The sequence below is a fragment of the Microplitis mediator genome, chromosome 10, assembly GCF_029852145.1.
Source record: "Microplitis mediator isolate UGA2020A chromosome 10, iyMicMedi2.1, whole genome shotgun sequence".
Taxonomy (NCBI): domain Eukaryota; kingdom Metazoa; phylum Arthropoda; class Insecta; order Hymenoptera; family Braconidae; genus Microplitis; species Microplitis mediator.
The window spans coordinates 16,648,430-16,670,073 of record NC_079978.1 but is presented as its reverse complement, the minus strand read 5'-3'; the positions used below and the strand labels follow the sequence as shown (position 1 = coordinate 16,670,073).

General features: G+C 35.4%; 1 protein-coding gene across 1 annotated transcript; it reads left to right on the top strand.

Annotated features, from left to right (window-relative positions):
• The first annotated feature begins 524 nt into the window (after window positions 1-524).
• On the top strand, window positions 525-19,496 carry LOC130676203 (uncharacterized). Its single transcript, XM_057482269.1, has 8 exons — window positions 525-1,162; window positions 1,227-1,343; window positions 1,422-1,479; window positions 1,558-1,730; window positions 16,767-16,987; window positions 17,061-17,231; window positions 19,088-19,216; window positions 19,349-19,496. Exons 1-8 carry the CDS (start codon window positions 1,103-1,105, stop codon window positions 19,398-19,400), a joined length of 981 nt encoding a protein of 326 aa, XP_057338252.1. The 5' UTR covers window positions 525-1,102; the 3' UTR covers window positions 19,401-19,496.
• Window positions 19,497-21,644: the final 2,148 nt, after the last annotated feature.

Below are 21,644 nucleotides of genomic sequence, written 5' to 3'. Positions count from 1 at the left end.
AATGACACCTTAAAGTTCAAAATCGGTTCATCCGTTCAAAAGATAAAGGTATTTACATACGTACGTACGTACGTACATACATACATACATACATACACTCGGACATTATCTTGAAATTAGTCAGAATAGCTTCCTAGGACCTCAAAACGTCGACATCTGATGAAAATTCGATTTTCGTAAATCGGACCGAAACTAATAACTTCCCAAATTTTTGAAAATTTACAATTTTCTTAGCAGGAAGTTAAAAATTGCTAGGTTTTGAGCCAACATTTTTCTCCGTGCACAATTTTTTAAAATTTTCTGTGATTCATTTTCTTCTATTTTTCTCCAAAGATAAAAATTATCGGTGTCATTAATTTTTTTTAGATCAACCAAAAACATAAAATAACTTTTAAAAAATCATTTCTGTAAAATTTGTATGTAAAAATATCTATTGTCTGATAATTTTAATGACTCAGTTTTTTTTCGCGATAATTATTGCACGACTCTTAATGCGAAGCATTAGTAAACTGTACGATCGAAAAATTCAGTTCGCCTCTTTTTCGCTACTGTTTTTATTGTTTTACTCTTGTTAGTCCACGGAGCTTAACTAAGTTATACATTATCGGATAAAGAATTTATAATAAGGATTTTTTACATATACTTTCGACCACCCAGTCGCGTCTACGCGAAAAAAGACATCTGAGTATCTTGGAGAGCGAATTTTAAATTTCTAGTATAATCGAAAGGAAAAAAAAAATTGTCCTTGAAACTTTTATCGTCCATTTTTTTTTTTATTGCAAATGAACATTAAGAGCCGTGCACTTTTGGATTTACCAAACTTTCTTTGGGTTTTAATTGAAATATTACGTAAAAAATTTGGCTACTGACGTTCATTGTCTTCTAAAAATAAAATAAATCGTCGAAGACATTAGATAAATTTAATTAGCTTTTAAATAGACTTTTAGTGAGATTTTTTGATGATAAGATAATTGAATTTAAAGCTAATTATATACTGGTGATTTGACACGTCGACCACATTAAATGTAATCAAATAATAATTTGTTCGTCAAAGAGTTCAAATAGTCTTTTATTTCTTTACTTGTTCTCAAAGAACTTTACCATGAAGTTGATATTAATTTTTGTAATTTTTAACGCCGTTTCTCTGGGAACTTCTTGTTCGGTAAGTGAAAGAAAAAATAAAAATAAACGGTTCCCTATGGTAATTATTTATAATTTTATAATAGAGTTCAGGAAAAATGCCTATTGATGCAGCCAGAAAAGGTGTACTAGTAGGCCCAAATACTCCTGTTTACTATCTTAGAAATGGACACGAAAATTTGACAATTGAGAAGAAAACAGATGTAAGTAAAAAACTTTTGCATAGTTTCCAATCTCAACTATTTTTATCTTAATCTTATATACATGATGTTACTGCTTAGGTATTGAAAGTTTCACGTTCCGTCAGTTATTACAAAAGTCCTTACAATTTTAATAATAGTAAGTTTTTGTGAATTTGAATTTAATTCTAAAGAAGAAATAAATATGGTATAAACCAAAACTTAATTATCGTTTCAGATACAATGTTTTTAAGGATTCTAGTTATTGTCGATTATGAATTATACCGTAAAAATGAAGAGCAAGGAATAATTGATTACGTAGTAAAGTACATGAGTGGAGTCGACGAGTATTTCTTGCCATTTGATTATCCGTCAGTTAAAATAGTTCTAGCAGGAATAGTCATAGCTACAGTAAAGTTTTATAATATCCTGCAACGGAAAGTACAAATTTCTGTGATTTTCCGAGGGAAAATATACGTATGCGCACATTTATTATCTGTTACTCCATAAAGGAGAAGAATACCCGGGTCAAAACTAAAACTTGATTCAGGCTCGCTTCACCTTATTTTCTTTTGAAGTTATCGATTTGCTGACAATTTTTCGATAAGATCTCGACTTTTTCGACTTAAATTTAATTTTTTTCAACTTTTTGAACTTTTTTCATCTTAGTTTCAACTTATTGCAACTTATTCATATTTTTAACTTCCCGCTAAAAAAATCGACGATTTTCGAAAAATTGGGAAGTTATTGTTTTCACCCCGATTTGCGAAAATCAAAATTTCATCAGATGTCGACGTTCTGAGGTCCTAGGAAGCTATTCTGACTATTTTTAGAATGATGTCCGAGTGCCTGTATGTATGTGTGTGTGTGTGTGTGTGTGTGTGTGTGTGTGTGTGTGTGTGTGTGTGTGTGTGTGTGTGTGTGTGTGTGTGTGTGTGTGTGTGTGTGTGCGTGCGTGTGTGTGTGCGTGTGTGTGTGTGTGTGTGTGTGCGTGCGTGCGTGCGTGTGTGTGTGTGTGTGTGTGTGTGTGTGTGTGTGTGTGTGACCGGCTTATAACTTTTTAACTAATGAACCGATTTGGATGGTTAAGGCGGCAATCGAAAGAGCTTGTTGGCCATCAACTTTTCTGAAAATTTCAGATCATTTGATCAAGTAGATTCGAAAATATTGGCGAATTACGTAAAACAAATTTTTTTTTTTTTTCAGTTTTTTATTGATTTCTCAGAAACGACTCGAACGATTGACTTCAAAATCTAATCAGCTCTAAAACTCAATAAAACGCGTCGATTGCCGCCTCAACTATCAAAATCGGTTCATTCGTTCGTGAGATATCGTGGGCAAAAGAAATGCCAAAAAACGGTTTTTTGCGAATATCTTTGAAACGACTTTACCAAACAATTTCAAAATTTGATCAGCTCTAGAACTCAATAAAACACGTCGATTGCCGCCTCAACCATTGAAATCGGTCGATTCGTTCGTGAGATATCGTGGGAGAAAGAAATGCTAAAAACGGTTTTTTTCGAAAAGAATGGGATACAATAGTATTTTCGAGCTCGAAGAGCTCAAAAATGTACTCACGACAATGTTTTCGATTTCAAGGAGCTCGAAAACAGCGGGACGTTTTGGGGCTGGCCTGCAGGGTCAACGGATAGACAGATTTTTTGATCTTAGTTTGAACTTATTCGCCTTTGCTTCGAGCACGATAGTCATTCTGTTACGTCTAACATACAACACAGTCTCTTATTTTGAGTCAAGACACTTAAGTCCTTTACTCGGGCGACGGAGACCTCGTCGTTACGGTAATGAGTATGAAATAGTAATCAGTATGAAGAATTGTTTTAAAAATAATAAACAAGCTTGAGAACTTACAGTTGATTATATGAAGTTTATTCAGATTCTGTTGTACAATTAAGTTGTTGTTGGTTGGAAGAGCGTTCAGTTATTGCCGACCGTATGAAAACCGAGATAGAGATTCCACGTTTAAATTCTGTTTGATTAGTACCTCTTGGTTGATTGCGTGGATTAATAATATTTAAATCGTTGAGGGGTTTACAGAATAACATTTTAAAAGAGGCGAGCGAAGATATTAAATCGCGACAGAAGCTTAGACTCGACTGGACCGAACCGAGAACAACACCCGCTGGACTGAAAAACCGCGAGTTTATATAGACTAAAATCGAGGGGAAATGTCATACGCTGTGACTGCCCCCTCTGCTCTTGTAATAAAAGAAACTGCAAGTCTTATCAGCATTTAGTTTTCTTTTTGGGTCTCTGGTGACTTCTGAGCACTTCTCCGCTAGTGATTCATTTCCTGTACGTACAGTAGCCAAGGATAAATAGAGATTAACTCAAGGAGAAAAAAAAACAGAAAAAGAAGTATAATTGATATTTAATTTATCCTTTTAATTATTTAAATTCGAGTTGTCCTTTTCATATCTCTAATTTGAATAACAGTTACTTGAAGGAATTGACATCCCTCTGAGAAGTGAGAAATTGTATAATTTGGCGTAAGAAGGTTCTGGAAACGATCACCTTGGTCAATTAAATATAGATTTGTCCTTGATGACATAAGTTATCTTGGTTTAACTTCCAAATTGATAGATGAAAGGGTGTCATCTAGGAGACACCGCTTGGTACCAAAGGTGGTAAAAGAATTATTAGACCCCTACGAGAGTACCCAAAATAGTGGGTCCGAGGAGTAATATCGTGAAAAAGAAAAGAAGGAAAAGAGTTCTAGGTGGTAGGGCGACCACCGATCGTGGTCGGGAGCAGAAAAAGAAAAAGAGTCGTTGGTGATTAAAATGAGGGCACTTGATTGGTCAAGTAATAGCCTCATCCGTACTGGTACCACGGCACGCGTCATTGAAGCTTGACCCTTGGGTCACGGATGGAAGGGTGACACCTTGAGGAGTACTACTTATCACCAGAGGTGGTAGGGGAGTCGCTTGGTAAAATAAACAAGCGCGATGTCAGAACCGAAGGTTTAAGCTTATGAATCACTCGGCTGCGGTAATAAAGAAATAAGAAATCAAGAACTAATACTGATGTTTATTAATCTTACTCGTTGACTTGGGACTCTTGCCCCCTTTCCCCTTCTGCAAACGGAAGTGCCGACATGGAGCACACTTGCACATATCAATAGATGTATATGAATTTATTTTTCTCTTATCGAGTTATTATTCAAACTATCCTTATTTAATTTATTATATATTTTTTTAAAAGAATTTACTTGTTAAGTTATTCTTACTATTATATTATTAATAATAATGATCCTCTAATGATAAATGCAATTTGTAGTATAATAACCGTTTAAAGGTCCTTTTCTCTAGGGTTTTTGATAATCTCAATTAAGCATGCATATATATGAATATACATGTGCATGTTGAGTTAACTATTATATTATATCTTTATGAAATTGTTTTTCAGATAGTCAAGAGAACATGTGTATGTGTTTCTTTTATGTGTATATGCAGGCACTCGGGCACTGGTTCTTATTGATATATATAGTTTCCTACCGATAGATTTAGTATATTAGTAGTATTTAATTATCAGAACCTTAGCTCAGTTGCGACTACGGTTTAGTGTTTTATTAAACGTGATGAATGTATTTATGGGGAATCGGTTTTTGTGTGAAGTGTTTTCAGAGTTTACCTCGTTACGTGATACAAGTTATAATTGTAATTTTGATGTGTTCGCTGTGTTTGTTACTGTAATAATAATACCGTATCGTTACTCTCAATAAACAAATTACATTTGAATATAGAAGAACACACACAGCTCTCACCGCTCTAGATCTCATCGTTTCGCGTATTGTCCTCCTTCCAGGAGTGGGCTACTGTGGTGACAATACCACTGCTTATGTGCCGCGATTGTTTCTTATATCGGAGTACGATGAAATTTGATATTAAGACTTCTGTGTTCTCCATCTCTGGTCATAACATGATAAGCCTTAATACGCATACACATATATACAGGCATACTGTTTTAATTTATTGTTTTTAAGTTACTTGTTGTACGAATTGTCAACCAATAAATATATATATATATATATATATATATATATATATATATACATATACATATCTTTATCCGAGGGATCTCAGTATTTTTATTAGTTGTTTCTACGTTCTTTTATATTTATGAATAATTTCGTCTTTATCTCATTATCATTATTATTATTAATTTTTTTGTGATCTCTACTCTGGTCATAACATACCTCCCTCGTTAAAAACGAGCGTCGGGGTCAAATGATCGCGACGCGAGTACACAAGTTGCAACTCGTGTATTTACGTATGACTTTTCCAACCAACATTACATTATGCGTTATTTTCAGTTCCTTATAACTAAATCTTTTGTATTTTTTTTTTTGTATTAGAAGTAGCTATTGTTTTGCCGAAAAAGAGTCATAATTTATTACGAAATTGTTATAAACTTAAATTCTGATTACAATTTGTCTTTCAGAAATATAATTATGCGTAACTGATGAGAATAAAATTTTGTCATCTAACTCTACTAATAATACATTCATTATTATTACATGTATATGAAATTGGTAATTTTTGACAGTTTAGAAAACTTTTCGATCTTGTTATAATTGATGCATAATTAATATAAGATAATATGTTTTTATCATCAATTGTTCAAAAAAACAAAAAAAAATTGTAAAGCCCTTTTGAATTTTGAAAAATTTGCAGAATCTGATGACGTAATCAGTTTATGATTACGAAGTGACATTTATAACTAAAAACAAAAATAAAACAAATTACAGCGTTGAAGCAATAGATCAGCAAAGCCGAAAAGATTTTTTTTTGTTTATAACATCATTATTGAAGTTTGAATTTTTCCTTATCTTTTTCGTATAACATTTTCTTTTCCAAGAAATTTTATAGCGAAACCCCAATGAACTTGCTACTACCCAATTGAAATTCCCGATAATTATTAAAATTCTAGCAGTAATGGTTGGACACAAGTAAGACCTTTAATATCGTAGCCTGATTTACTAGTCATCAGGTTATTATATATTTTTTTTTATTTTTGTATACCTGTGATCATAATAATAAAAGAAATTAATTATTATTGTTTTTTTTTATAAATAGAAAAATCTTAGTAAATAAAAAAAAATCACAAGTTTTGAGATCTAGCTTATTCATTGGTTGCACTCTAAAAAATAAAAAAAATTATTTTTTTCGTCATATGAATAAGTTATTGTAAACACTAATTAAAAAAAAATTTCATAGACCAGAAATTTGAGATATGAGTGATAAGCATAATTATAAAGAAAGTTATATACGACCTTGAATACTAGGGAAAAGGAGATAAGGGAGATCTTCTTCGGGCCCGTGATGCTTGATTCTCCTTACTTCTTACCACAGTGACTGCATGATCCTTGGATTTTATAGTTATGAATGAAATCATTTTTTCCCCCTTTTTTTATCAATTAATTTGGATAGTAGAGGTCTTCGTTCTTGTACAGTTGTTTCTCTTGCGAATGTGATATACCAGCCTTTATTAAATTAATTTTATTTCGGGAGTCAGTCGAGAAGGTCTTTTTCGCTTACAATATGGGCTGAATCTTCGTGTCTTCCATGTCAACAGGTTCAACTTTCTTGAGTTCTTCTTCAATTAAACGCAAGGTGAAATCGTAAATTAAATGACCATAATTACAAGTAAATGCTGCTGGTTGACGGGAATAATTTGCATTTTTAGAAGAGTACAGAGATTTAAAGTTAATAATTCCTGGTAAGATATTTGTAACATTCAAGGTTACGTTCGGTCGATGATAAGACTGATCGGATTGTTTCGCGTTGTAATAACCGATCAAGTTGATGTCGTTGATCCGCGCTGTATATCTTAATTCGAGAGTGAATATCCCTGCTCCTGATATTTTCATGCTTTCTAATGGCTTCGTCCTCCATCTAGCTTGTGGCTGTTTTGGGTGAAGTAGGGAATACAACCACCCTTTCGTTGCTTCAAGTGGTTTCCAATATACATTGTGAACTTTACTTAATTTAACGTTGCAATTTTTGAAAGCAGTGGAATCCGAATAGATAAGCAGGTCAGATTCACATGATGATTGAAGGCTCCTATTGTAGACGACGGAGATTGGTGGACAAATGAATAGGCTATTCATCTTTTTGCACTGAGTTAATCCTTTTTGGTTCCATAGAGAGTACCGCCTCGTGTCCTGTGAAATTAACAAGTAGTCCTCTTTGGGCTGGATGTATGCAGATCCCACCAAGGCATCCCCGATGTGTTGTTCAACCGGATATGGACTCATTTTATAAAGGCTGTAGATATCTTGCTGAACTAGTGGAACGTGTAAGATGAACGTGTAAAATTCTATATATTTCTCCGGAATATATCTCCCTGGTTTTCAATGGTATTAAATATTTTTGATTATTAGCTGCGTAGTCCAAAGCTGCTCTTCGTATGGTTCTGAATCCAAGAAGATTTGGCGATAGCTGTCCTAAAAGTGCTAAGTTTATTGTACTTGTAACAGTTCTTAAGTGAGATATAAAATTTCCAAAAAAAAGACTGTGTAATGTTATTACAAGCGTTTGATTGTTCGAGGTATATTAAATAGGTCATATTACCTTTCAATATAGGACCCGTAAAATTTTGCTTTGGGCCCCTACTCTTTAATTGTAAGCTGACTTGTCTCTTTGATTGATGTCGAACCGCATGCAGATCAGAATTAACTATCTGAGTGTTGTTTCTTAACTGCATGGTGGATAACCACGGTGCAGCTTCGAAATCCTTAAACCTTTTTATGTAGTGGTCAAGTAGTCCTTTATTGTTGGAGGAACTTGGTTTGAATTGGTCAATGACGATTGGTCCTAGATTGAGCATCTGATGAAGTACTTGAAGGAGGTCTTCTATTTCTTGACTCATTCGTCGATAGACATCTATTTTTATATGAAGTTGACAATCAGCTGCGTTTATTATTCCATGGCATTCCTTATGAACTTCTTCGATTTCCAGCTCATGAATGGATGGTCGCCGAAGCTGAATGGTGTTGAGGTCGATTCTAGTTACCAGTTTCCATTCCTCTTGTGTAAAACGTACCTTTCCTAAGGGTTCGTAGTAAAGTCCAGCCCTTACGTTGAATTGTTCAATGTTAACTGCACTACTGTCAATATTTGTTACCAGATAGCTGATGAGTAGGGTGACCATCCAATTCATGGCGTTCATATTGCAGTGTCTCCTACGAGAAAAAAAATTATAATTATCTGACCGAAGCTTAAAAGTTGTATTTATAAACTGATTCACTAAGCATTCAAATTTTAAAGCATATTCTGCCAATGAACTCATACATGTCATCACATTGTCCCCATGGACAAAAGCTCCCATTTCTTGAAAACCTGACAAGATTATATTTATACCCGTTAATATTCGACTCATCGGATTATTGATTCCGCTTTTATCAATATGGTTATTCCAGAGTTGCATGTTCTTTGTATAATATTCACTCACCTTTATTTCCACGACAGTATTTCTGTTATTATAGTGGTCATTACTTTTTATTTTATTCAGTCCATTATTCATTTTAGAATTATTGTTATTTGTATCGTTATTGTTCCCATAATTCATACTTCCCTTCTTGCATTTAAGTTTACATTTTTTTTTTTTTTTCCTCGGTATCCACCATGAGACCCCAGACCGTTTATCTTAGGATTGAGGTAATCAGTTTTATTATTAAAGACACACCAATCATCTTTGAAAGCTTCTTCATTTGGAATATCAATCATTTCTTCGATTTCTGAATTTTTGTAGTCCCTTAGGCTATCGGAAACATTTTTATATTCTTGAAAATCGTTCTTGCCACTATTAGTTCTTTCCAGATCTTGAATTGTACTTCTTCTGCTAATTGAGGCCCATGAAACATCTTGAAAATCACAAATATTTTTGCTCTCTTGTAACTCACGAGCGATTCCTTTATCGCAATTATTACTCATATTGAAACTTGCATTCTCGACGGCCTCCTCATTGTTTATAAATTCTTCAAAATCACGAACGGTTTCTCCACCACTTATGAAAATATTTTCTTTCTTCGCAAAATTTCTAATGGTACTTTTGTGGTCACTGATATACTGGTTCATCTTTTCGATATTGTTAAAAACTTGATCAACATTTCTACTACTGTCCGTAATATTTTTATTCTCCTTTAACACTTGATTGATCTCTCCGTCGCTATCCGAAGTCATAAGAGTATTCTGAATATTTTTCGGATCTCGAATACGAACCTTTTTGTTATTTCTCAAATTTTTTTCGTTATTCCCATCCTTATTTAAAATAACAACATCATTACCATTTTCTTCAGAATCCCAACCACTATCCCCGTCGCTGTTTGAATCGAACAGGCATTTCCTTTTGCTTCGAGTATCATTAATAATTTTGAAGTTTTCAACGGGCCGGGCCTGCTTGCCACCGGTAAAACTATGAACGGCAACCTCGCCGCCATTAAAAATACGAACGGCATCCTCGCCGCCAATAAAAACACGATCGGCATCCTCGCCGCTAATAAAACCATGAATGGCATCCTCGCCGCCAATAAAACCAAAAACGGTATCTTCACCGCCATTAAAAACACGAACGGCATTTTTGCCACCAATAAAACCATGAACGGCATCCTCGCCGCCAATAAAACAAAAAACGCTATCTTCACCGCCTTTCAAAACACGAACGGCATCCTCGCCGCCAATGAAACCAAAAACGGTATCTTCACCGCCATTAAAAACACGAACGGCATTTTTGCCACCAATAAAACCATGAACGGCATCCTCGCCGCCAATAAAACCAAAAACAGTATCTTCACCGCCTTTCAAAACACGATCGGCATCCTCGCCGCCAATAAAACCAAAAACGGTATCTTCACCGCCCTTCAAAACACGAACGGCATCCTCGTTGCCAATAAAAACACGATCGGCATCCTCGCCGCTAATAAAACCATGAATGGCATCCTCGCTGCCAATAAAACCATGAACGGCATCCTCGCCGCCAATAAAACCAAGAACGGTATCTTCACCGCCTTTCAAAACACGAACGGCATCCTCGTTGCCAATAAAACCATGAATGGCATCCTCGCTGCTAATAAAACCATGAATGGCATCCTCGCTGCCAATAAAACCATGAACGGCATCCTCGTTGCTAATAAAACCATGAATGGCATCCTCGCTGCCAATAAAACCATGAACGGCATCCTCGCCGCCAATAAAACCATGAACGGCATTGTCGCCGCCAATAAAACCATGAACGGCATCTTCGCCGCCAATAAAACCAAGGACGGTATCTTCACCGCCTTTCAAAACACAATTGGCATCCTTGCTGCCAATAAAACCATGAACGGCATTCTCACCGCCAATAAAACCATGAACGGTATCTTCACCGCCAATAAAACTATGAACGGCATTCTCGCCGCCAATAAAACCGTGGACGGTATCTTCACCAATTCTTGAGTTATTGCTGAATTTTTCGTCAACAGACATATGATAAACACCATTTGCAATGAAATCTTTATGTCACAATTTGAAACTGGACTTCCGTCGGCATTCTCGCTAATTCTTGAATTGTTGTCAAATCTTTCGTCAACACACTTATTATAAACATCATTTGTCATGGAATCTTCATGCACCAAACTTGAAACTTGACATCCGTCGGCATTCTCGTCAATTCTCGGATTATTAATGAACCTTTTATCAACATTATTTCTCGTACAATCTTCATGCAAGAAACTTATAACTTGACTTTCATCGGCGTTTTCGCCAAGTCTCGGACTATTATTGAATTTTTTATCAACCTTATTATCAAAATTATTTATCACAAAATCTTCATGCATAAAACTGAAAACTTGGCTTCCGTCGGCACTCTCGCCAACCTCTGAATTATTGTTGAACTTCTTGTCAACACACATATTATAAAAATTATCTGAACATACCTCATAGGGTTCCAGCGTAACTACTGGTACTGCAATTTCCACTTCTTCTCGAGTGGTGTTGATAATAAATAAATGCGCCTTTCCGTTACAGTTTGTAACCAGTGCGTCTCCCAAATAAATCCCCTTGCCCATCTTGAGGCGTCGTACATACCCCGTTTGCATCTCTGTGTTCGCATTACGAACGTAAAATCCTGTCTTGGTCCGTGCCGGCACCATAATAGTTTCTTCATGCTCAAATTTTATCACCTTGTCGTGTAGTTTCAAACATCCCTGAGAATACAGTACATCAATACAATTGTCTTTTAAAAATTTGGACCCCAAAATACCATTTCTCTTAATCGGAAAGTCATTCGGAACTAAGTGAAATGTTATCGGGAAGCCATAAAATTTTGTATAAATTTTTCCCAATGTAAATACATATTCTTTAGTGATACCTTTTAATTTTAAAATATCAGTACGATCAATCCAAATATCTGTACCAACCATGTTATATTTTAAAAGATTCAACTCACAACCCGTGTCGATCATTAAAATTACCGGGTCCAAGAGCTCCATTGAAGATAGTTTGATGGTCGGAGCTTCACAATCGTGGTTGAGTTCCACTATGGCCACTCGAGTGCTTCTTCCTGATACTCTTCGTCCTCCTCCTCCGCTTGTACCTGCATTACTGGGCGCTCGGTCCTGACAACCTCCCGCGTCGCACCCTGTCGTGGAGGTTGTTGGTAGTTTCCCGTCCGGTTTTCCTTCGCCAATTCTTGATTCGCACCTGCAGAACCTGGTTGAGGCCATTCCGTGTAATTTCCTCGATTATTTTCCATTCTTTTCCTGCAATCTGACATAAAATGACCAGGTGCCTTACAATAATAACAAACCTTTTCAGATGTCAAATTATTTCTTGGAGCCGGAGGTTCGCTGGATGACAGTGGGCGGTTAAAGTTGCTTCTGAATCTATCGTTATTTGAATTTGCATTATAATTATTATTATTACGATTGTTATAATTATTATTATTTCCTTGAAACGGTGGTTCGCTGGATAATGATGGGCGGTTAAAATTGCTTCTGAATCTATCGTTATTTGAATTTGTGTTATAATTACTATTATTATGGTTGTTGTAATTATTATTATTTCTTTGTAACGGTGATTCGTTGGATGACGATGGGCGGTTAAAATTATTTCTGAATCTATCGCTATTTGAATTTGTGTTATAATTACTATTATTATAGTTGTTATAGTTATTATTATTGCGGCTCGGGTTTCGTTGGAAACAATCAACAGCGCTGTGCCCGGTTTTATTACAAATTTGACAAATTATTGGTTGCCCTTTTACAAATGTTACCCGTTTACCATCTTTATGTGGCATGTCGTAATTATAAGGTTGATTCGGATAATTAAAATCTCTTCTTGTTGAGATCTTACCTCTTAGTAATTCCTTGGCTTTTAATTCTTTTTCTATTATTACCGCTTCAAGCAGAGTGTTCTGGAACGTGTCATCTCTTCGGATTTTCTGCTCGATCTCTGGTTTGAATCCTCGTATAAGGCAGTCTCGGAATTCGTTTCCATACCTGGTCTTCTCGGCTGGTGTAAGTGCTACGTTGTTCTGGGCTTCAATCAGATCTAAAATTTGGTTACTGAGTTCGCGAGCACGGTTTGTGTATGACAATGCAGATTCATCGTCACGTTGGAAAATTCTTCCCATTTCGCCTTGGAGTTGATATATCGATTTTGTTGGCTCGTACAATTCCTTTAAATGATTAACAAATTCATCAACATTTGCAAAAACCGTACCTTGTATTGTTCGTCGTGCCTCCCCTCTTAATCTGTTTCTCAACAGCATTACCAAATTTTGATTATGATCCGCCGGCACCATAGCTTGTGCTTCTCTACATCCATCAATAAAATGAGCAAGTGGAATATTGCTCCCATTGAAATAAGGAACTGCTTCCAATGCATACTTAATTGGGGTAGACATTATAACGTTAGGTTGATTTATGTGCAAACCACGTACCTGAAGTTGACCGTCGGCCCCACCTGCAGCGTTGATTTGCCCTGTTCTCAATAATTGTTGACGGCGTAACTCTTCCTGTACACGAAGTTCCTCGTTTTCTCGTTGTACTCTGTCTCGCTCAGCTTCTTGGCGTATGCGTTCCTCGTTCTCCCGTTGTAGCCGTTCTCTCTCAGCTTCCTGATGTATGCGATCTTCAGTCTCCCGTTGTATTCTTTCCCTTTCGGCTTCCTGGCGAATGCGGTCCTCGTTCTCCCGTTGTATCCGTTCTCTCTCAGCTTCTTGACGTCTGCGGTCCTCAGTCTCCCGATGTAGTCGTTCTCCCTCAGCTTCTTGGTTGACAGGATGATTTTCTCGATGTAGATTCCTAGGAACAACTCCCAACAAATGTGCCTTTTGTTCAGGCGTTAGTAAATTTGGATTGGAAGGCAAATTCTCCCATTCAAGTTTATTATTACCTGGATTACCTTTTTTATTATCGTTATTTCTTTTTCCGGACATACTCGATTACCGCGGGCGTTTCATAATTGAAATCCCACTTCTGACACCAAAATTTATTGTTTATGTTACGTCTAACATACAACACAGTCTCTTATTTTGAGTCAAGACACTTAAGTCCTTTACTCGGGCGACGGAGACCTCGTCGTTACGGTAATGAGTATGAAATAGTAATCAGTATGAAGAATTGTTTTAAAAATAATAAACAAGCTTGAGAACTTACAGTTGATTATATGAAGTTTATTCAGATTCTGTTGTACAATTAAGTTGTTGTTGGTTGGAAGAGCGTTCAGTTATTGCCGACCGTATGAAAACCGAGATAGAGATTCCACGTTTAAATTCTGTTTGATTAGTACCTCTTGGTTGATTGCGTGGATTAATAATATTTAAATCGTTGAGGGGTTTACAGAATAACATTTTAAAAGAGGCGAGCGAAGATATTAAATCGCGACAGAAGCTTAGACTCGACTGGACCGAACCGAGAACAACACCCGCTGGACTGAAAAACCGCGAGTTTATATAGACTAAAATCGAGGGGAAATGTCATACGCTGTGACTGCCCCCTCTGCTCTTGTAATAAAAGAAACTGCAAGTCTTATCAGCATTTAGTTTTCTTTTTGGGTCTCTGGTGACTTCTGAGCACTTCTCCGCTAGTGATTCATTTCCTGTACGTACAGTAGCCAAGGATAAATAGAGATTAACTCAAGGAGAAAAAAAAACAGAAAAAGAAGTATAATTGATATTTAATTTATCCTTTTAATTATTTAAATTCGAGTTGTCCTTTTCATATCTCTAATTTGAATAACAGTTACTTGAAGGAATTGACATCCCTCTGAGAAGTGAGAAATTGTATAATTTGGCGTAAGAAGGTTCTGGAAACGATCACCTTGGTCAATTAAATATAGATTTGTCCTTGATGACATAAGTTATCTTGGTTTAACTTCCAAATTGATAGATGAAAGGGTGTCATCTAGGAGACACCGCTTGGTACCAAAGGTGGTAAAAGAATTATTAGACCCCTACGAGAGTACCCAAAATAGTGGGTCCGAGGAGTAATATCGTGAAAAAGAAAAGAAGGAAAAGAGTTCTAGGTGGTAGGGCGACCACCGATCGTGGTCGGGAGCAGAAAAAGAAAAAGAGTCGTTGGTGATTAAAATGAGGGCACTTGATTGGTCAAGTAATAGCCTCATCCGTACTGGTACCACGGCACGCGTCATTGAAGCTTGACCCTTGGGTCACGGATGGAAGGGTGACACCTTGAGGAGTACTACTTATCACCAGAGGTGGTAGGGGAGTCGCTTGGTAAAATAAACAAGCGCGATGTCAGAACCGAAGGTTTAAGCTTATGAATCACTCGGCTGCGGTAATAAAGAAATAAGAAATCAAGAACTAATACTGATGTTTATTAATCTTACTCGTTGACTTGGGACTCTTGCCCCCTTTCCCCTTCTGCAAACGGAAGTGCCGACATGGAGCACACTTGCACATATCAATAGATGTATATGAATTTATTTTTCTCTTATCGAGTTATTATTCAAACTATCCTTATTTAATTTATTATATATTTTTTTAAAAGAATTTACTTGTTAAGTTATTCTTACTATTATATTATTAATAATAATGATCCTCTAATGATAAATGCAATTTGTAGTATAATAACCGTTTAAAGGTCCTTTTCTCTAGGGTTTTTGATAATCTCAATTAAGCATGCATATATATGAATATACATGTGCATGTTGAGTTAACTATTATATTATATCTTTATGAAATTGTTTTTCAGATAGTCAAGAGAACATGTGTATGTGTTTCTTTTATGTGTATATGCAGGCACTCGGGCACTGGTTCTTATTGATATATATAGTTTCCTACCGATAGATTTAGTATATTAGTAGTATTTAATTATCAGAACCTTAGCTCAGTTGCGACTACGGTTTAGTGTTTTATTAAACGTGATGAATGTATTTATGGGGAATCGGTTTTTGTGTGAAGTGTTTTCAGAGTTTACCTCGTTACGTGATACAAGTTATAATTGTAATTTTGATGTGTTCGCTGTGTTTGTTACTGTAATAATAATACCGTATCGTTACTCTCAATAAACAAATTACATTTGAATATAGAAGAACACACACAGCTCTCACCGCTCTAGATCTCATCGTTTCGCGTATTGTCCTCCTTCCAGGAGTGGGCTACTGTGGTGACAATACCACTGCTTATGTGCCGCGATTGTTTCTTATATCGGAGTACGATGAAATTTGATATTAAGACTTCTGTGTTCTCCATCTCTGGTCATAACATGATAAGCCTTAATACGCATACACATATATACAGGCATACTGTTTTAATTTATTGTTTTTAAGTTACTTGTTGTACGAATTGTCAACCAATAAATATATATATATATATATATATATATATATATATATATATACATATACATATCTTTATCCGAGGGATCTCAGTATTTTTATTAGTTGTTTCTACGTTCTTTTATATTTATGAATAATTTCGTCTTTATCTCATTATCATTATTATTATTAATTTTTTTGTGATCTCTACTCTGGTCATAACACATTCACCTTACATTTGACTTGCTGAACCAAGTCGAAAAAAAGTTATTTATTCGCCTTACTTCCGCCTTTATGTGCAAAAATTATTTTACCTTAGTTTTGACCTTTTCGTCTTATAATTTAAGTCAAATAAGTCTAAACCAAGTCAATTTCGACTTGATTTCAACTTTTTCGTCTTAAATCGTGACTAAGTAAGCCAGTTAAGTCTAAACCAAGGCGAAAACTCAATTTATTTCATACCTCCGTAAAAAAAGTCGAGTTTGTCTTGTGAAAAACGGCTCCCAATTTCGACTTGGTAAACCAAGTCTAAATCAAGTTTTATTTTTGACCCGGGTATCCATTTTTTCCCCTCAAACAAGACAAGAATTTGAACTTTCCGCGCCTATTATGGTAGGATCTACGTTTTCTTCATACTTATATATTTATTTATTTTGTCACTCTGTAGCATCCAGATGCAATTAAATTTCTGAAACCATTGAAGTTATCTGATGACGCGAGTCTAAAAGTAATGGAATATTCAGCTACTACATTTGAACAATTTGTTGATGTTATCCCATTAGATAGTTTTCATGCTGACGAAGTATTGCACAAAATGAACGGATTTTTATTTCAATATAGAAACATTTTTAATCATAGCGAATATGATCGTTATTTAATCTTGGCATCGTAAGTGATATATATAATTTATGAGACTCTAAATATATATTTGACATCAAAATCATTGCTTTTTATACAATAGTCGACACTTATATACTGGGAGACCGCCTTATTTGAGCAGAGTGCTCGGTATGACGGATTTTGCATCCATTTTTTTAGAACATAGAAAACCATCAAAAATTCCACTTGGAGCAATTGTTGATGAACCACTAGACATTTATCAAGATACAGGTGCCCACGAAACTGCTCATATGTGTGTAAACTTATCGTTTATATTAACCCGACTAGAATTTCTTCCTGATTTGCCTGAAGTACCATAAGGACCTTATCAGGTTAATATAAGGTTTGCCTTATTAGGGCAAACCTGACAAATTCCTTGTCAGGACCTCATCAGGATATCCTTATTCAAAAAAAAGTTATTTGCCATCAGGTCAACCTGACGAGTTCCTGATCAGGACCTCGTCAGGTTATCCTTATTCAAAAAAAAGTTATTTGCCATCGAGTCAACCGAACAAGTTCTTGATCAGGACCTCGTCAGGATATCCTGATTCAAAAAAAAGTTATTTGCCATCGGGTCAACCTGACAAGTTCCTGATCAGGACCTCGCCAGGATATCTCTATTAAAAAAAAAAGTTATTTGCCATCGGGTCAACCTGACGAGTTCCTGATCAGGACCTTATCTGGATATCCTTATTCAAAAAAAGTTATCCTATCCTTTTAAATATTTCATTTACAGGCTAAAAATTAAAAAAAGTACAAAAGAATATTATATAAAAATCACGTCAATTATTGTAGCACAGATTTTTTACTTCTTCATCAGTTATTCTTTGACATCATATTGAATATTATATTTACACTTTCAGGATCACATGTGTATGTTAGCCCAGTGGATAGCATCGAGGACTTTGAATCGAAAAGACGCAGGTTCAAGCCCAGCAGTTATCGGGATTTTTTCATCAATAAAAAATATAGTTTACTTCCTCTAATTAATGCTCTCAATACAACCCGGGAAAAAATGATCAGGCCTGACCATGCCTGTTCATGTATGATCAGGCCTGAAATTAGACCTGATCATGCCTGTTCATGTATGATCAGGCCTGAAATTAGACATGATCAGGCCTGATCATACCTGTCCATGCCTGTTCATGTCTGAGGCGTTAAATACACTCAGGCCTGTTCATGGCTGTTCCTGCCTGACCATGTCTGTTCATGTCTGAAGCGTTATATGCGTTCAGGCCTGATCATACCTGTCCATGCCTGTCCATGTCTGTTCATGTCTGTTCATGTCTGAAGCGTTGAATAAGCTCAGGCCTGATCAGGCCTGTTCATGCCTGGTTATGTCTGTTCATGTCTGTTCATAGATATAAAATTTTTTTGACCAAGATTCTATCATGTATAACCCGGGAAAAAAGGATCAGACCTGATCAGACATGAACAGGCATGAATCTTAAGACTTTCAGTACTTGAAGTTTGTACGAGACCTACTTTTCAACTCAATCTCTCAGGTCAACAGGTAACGAGGCGAACTTTCAAGCGTAAGGTCCACGGTTCGAATCCTAGACACTCCCATATTTTTTATTTTTTTTTTCATTTTTATAGAAATAATTACATATAATTGTATATAGATATGCATAATTATATATAATTATATAGGACCATTTTTTATATATAATTGTTTTACCAGAATGGGCATGAACAGGCATGAACAGACCTGATCAGACCTGAACATGCCTGACCAGGCCTGGTCAGGCATGGTCATTTTTCATGTCTGATCAGGCCTGAAGACTCATGCCTACTCATGTCTGATCAGGCCTGAACATTTTTTCCCGGGAATAGATAACATTCTCGATCGATTTCAAATTCTATTATTTTTTTTTTTTGCAATTTAATATTTTTTTAAAAATAATTACTAATAATGTAATCCTGATAAGGACCTCATGGGTCTTAAGCGTTACATCCATACCAGGATCCTCGTCAGGATACCCTGATCGGGATCTTATTTGAAATAAGGTTAACCCGATAAGGACCTCGTCAGACCCTTATGAAAAATTCTAGTCGGGAAGAATCAAAAATCATTTTTTTCTGAATGTAATTTATTTATGTTTATAGGCTCAATATCGGTCATGATAATTCTTCAAAATGTCAAGACGGGTATATCATGAGTGAAACCGGATATCGTAATTCAAACTCATACGATTGGTCAGAATGTTCAAAGGAGGCGTTACAAGAAACTTTTAGGTAAATCTATCTACAAGTTTATAAATTATAAAATTCAATGACACATCAAATTTAGACTGATGATCTTTTATTTATAAAATCTTCATGGATAAATAAACTTAGCATATTTACGTTATTTTATTTATTGTTTAGGGATGAATATTATTCGAGTTTACTCAAACGGCCTGAATTTTTGAGTAATTGAAATGATCCATCAAGAATTTCGTCAAGATTACGTCGATGTAAAAAATTAATATAAACATTATTATTCATCTTCTTTTTTGTTTGTAATACATATCGATAAATAATTAATTTACTTTATTACGAAATTTTCAATGCCTTCAAAGACTTTTTTGTTAATCTTTTGAATATGCAGACTCATACAGAACGAGATTCTGACGTAAAATACCAAGGATCAGACAAAAAAAATCTGGAAAACCGTTGACTCTCCGGGAAAACCCTAAAACTTCCCGCTATTATCGAGCTCAGAAAGCTGAGTCTAGATTTTCGATCGATTTTCTATATAGAATTCCTTTGTAGAATTTCTTAGACGACGATCTCGACCAAAACTAAGACGTCCGTTAGGGTTTCGAGGCCTCGGGGGTATCAAATAGTACATTACGACACTAGGTCAGAAAGTTGAATTTGATATCACATACGTCAGAGAATTCAGCATTCTGACCGGGGGTCGAATACTATTTTTCTTGTTCCCCAGTCGAAAGTACGTTGAATTAATTAACATTGCGAGGCGAAGCCGAGCGGTAAAGGGGGGTTGGGCCTACCCGACTTTTGCAGAACTGAGGCGAAGCCGAAGTTTTTGCTGGTCGGGGCGGGCATCAAAAACATTAAATGATTGAAAAAGAAAATTATCGATTCAATTTTAGTTGAAACTAGGTATTTTATTTCTCTCTTTAGTAATATATTTTAGACTTTTTTATAAGCCCAAACACTAACTACAACAATACACAATAGTAAGAATGTATTATCATCTCTCGTATATTTTCTTACTTTTTCTCTTACTTCATGCGTTATTTTCTTTACTGATAACAAAGTTTCAGTCTCAAGACTTTTCAAATTTCAATTAAATTTATGGTTATGATATGATAAATAAATAGACAGGCGCATCCGTGACTACACGGAGAGAAAAGAATAGATCTGATTCCAATGTAGAATGGTAATAATTCCTATGTTACATAGGAACGAGGATTTTTTAGCGATGAGAGTCAAGTGGCAAAGTAATCCCGCCCATTCTAAATGGTAACGTTGGCTATGCTAGCATAGGAATGATTACCATTTTACATTGACGAGCGGACTATGTAAATGGACGAGATTACAATTTTACCTAGCAATATTTGCTATGTTATTTATGTAAAATTTAGTGAATAAGGTTATGATAGAATCCGTAAATCAGGTAATTTAAAATACACTCAGGGGTGCTGATTGAATCACGGCTGTGATTCAATCAAGTAAAATTCATGAACAAAATACATTTAGTTCACTGACCAAAACTTAGACAGTTGAAGAAAACCTTTTGTGAAGACCGACCGTATGACGATACTATACGTAATCGGCTTAGGACACTATCTTTTCGTTCCGATCTTAAAAAAATTCAGTCTGTTGTTTTAAGCCGATGAGTAAAAATCTTCGTGTTCAATCGGGTCAACGAAAAGACGTGAGTGGAAAGGTGTGAATTTTATCCCCACCACATCATGACTTGAACTGAACGAAATACTTATGTTAGGAATAACTCAAAACAACCTTTGAATTAAACTTCTGAACAAAACCTCGTGAGTAAAACGTTTAGTTCACAGCGTTTGAATCATTCAACTGCACGAGCCAGTATTCCGCTAGATGGTGCTAATAATAATATTGACATGAATAGTGTTATTCAAAAAATGACCATTCAATAAAATATGCTTATGAAGCTTCTGAATATTATTGAGTAAGAGACATTGGGAGGAGACGCTTAAGATGGGGGGGGGGGGTAATTTAAGCTATTTGTAAAGTTAAAAATACAAACTAGTTGAAATTGCCCGTAAGAAAATTATTGTATACAATTTTATAAAATTTTAGTAAAATCTTATTATACTTCAGCACAAGTATATTTATAAAAAAAATTGGTAACTTCCAAAATAATTTTTTCGAATTTTAAATTTATAAAAAGTGAAAATCACTTTTTGTTAAATAAAAAATAGAAAAAATGAAAAATAAATAAAATGAGCTAATAGATAACTTTCTTTGAACCATTACCCGAACAATTACGGGTCAGTACAGTTGAAAAAATTTTTTTTTTCATAAAAAAACACGACTTGAAAAGTTTTCGAAACGTATCAACAATTAAAACAAAATTTATATGCTTTTTTTTCGATACGACAGAAATTCATTTCGCGAAATTCTGAATCGAAGGGTATATAGGAATTTTGGACGTTTTTTTGAAATTTTTGTTTTA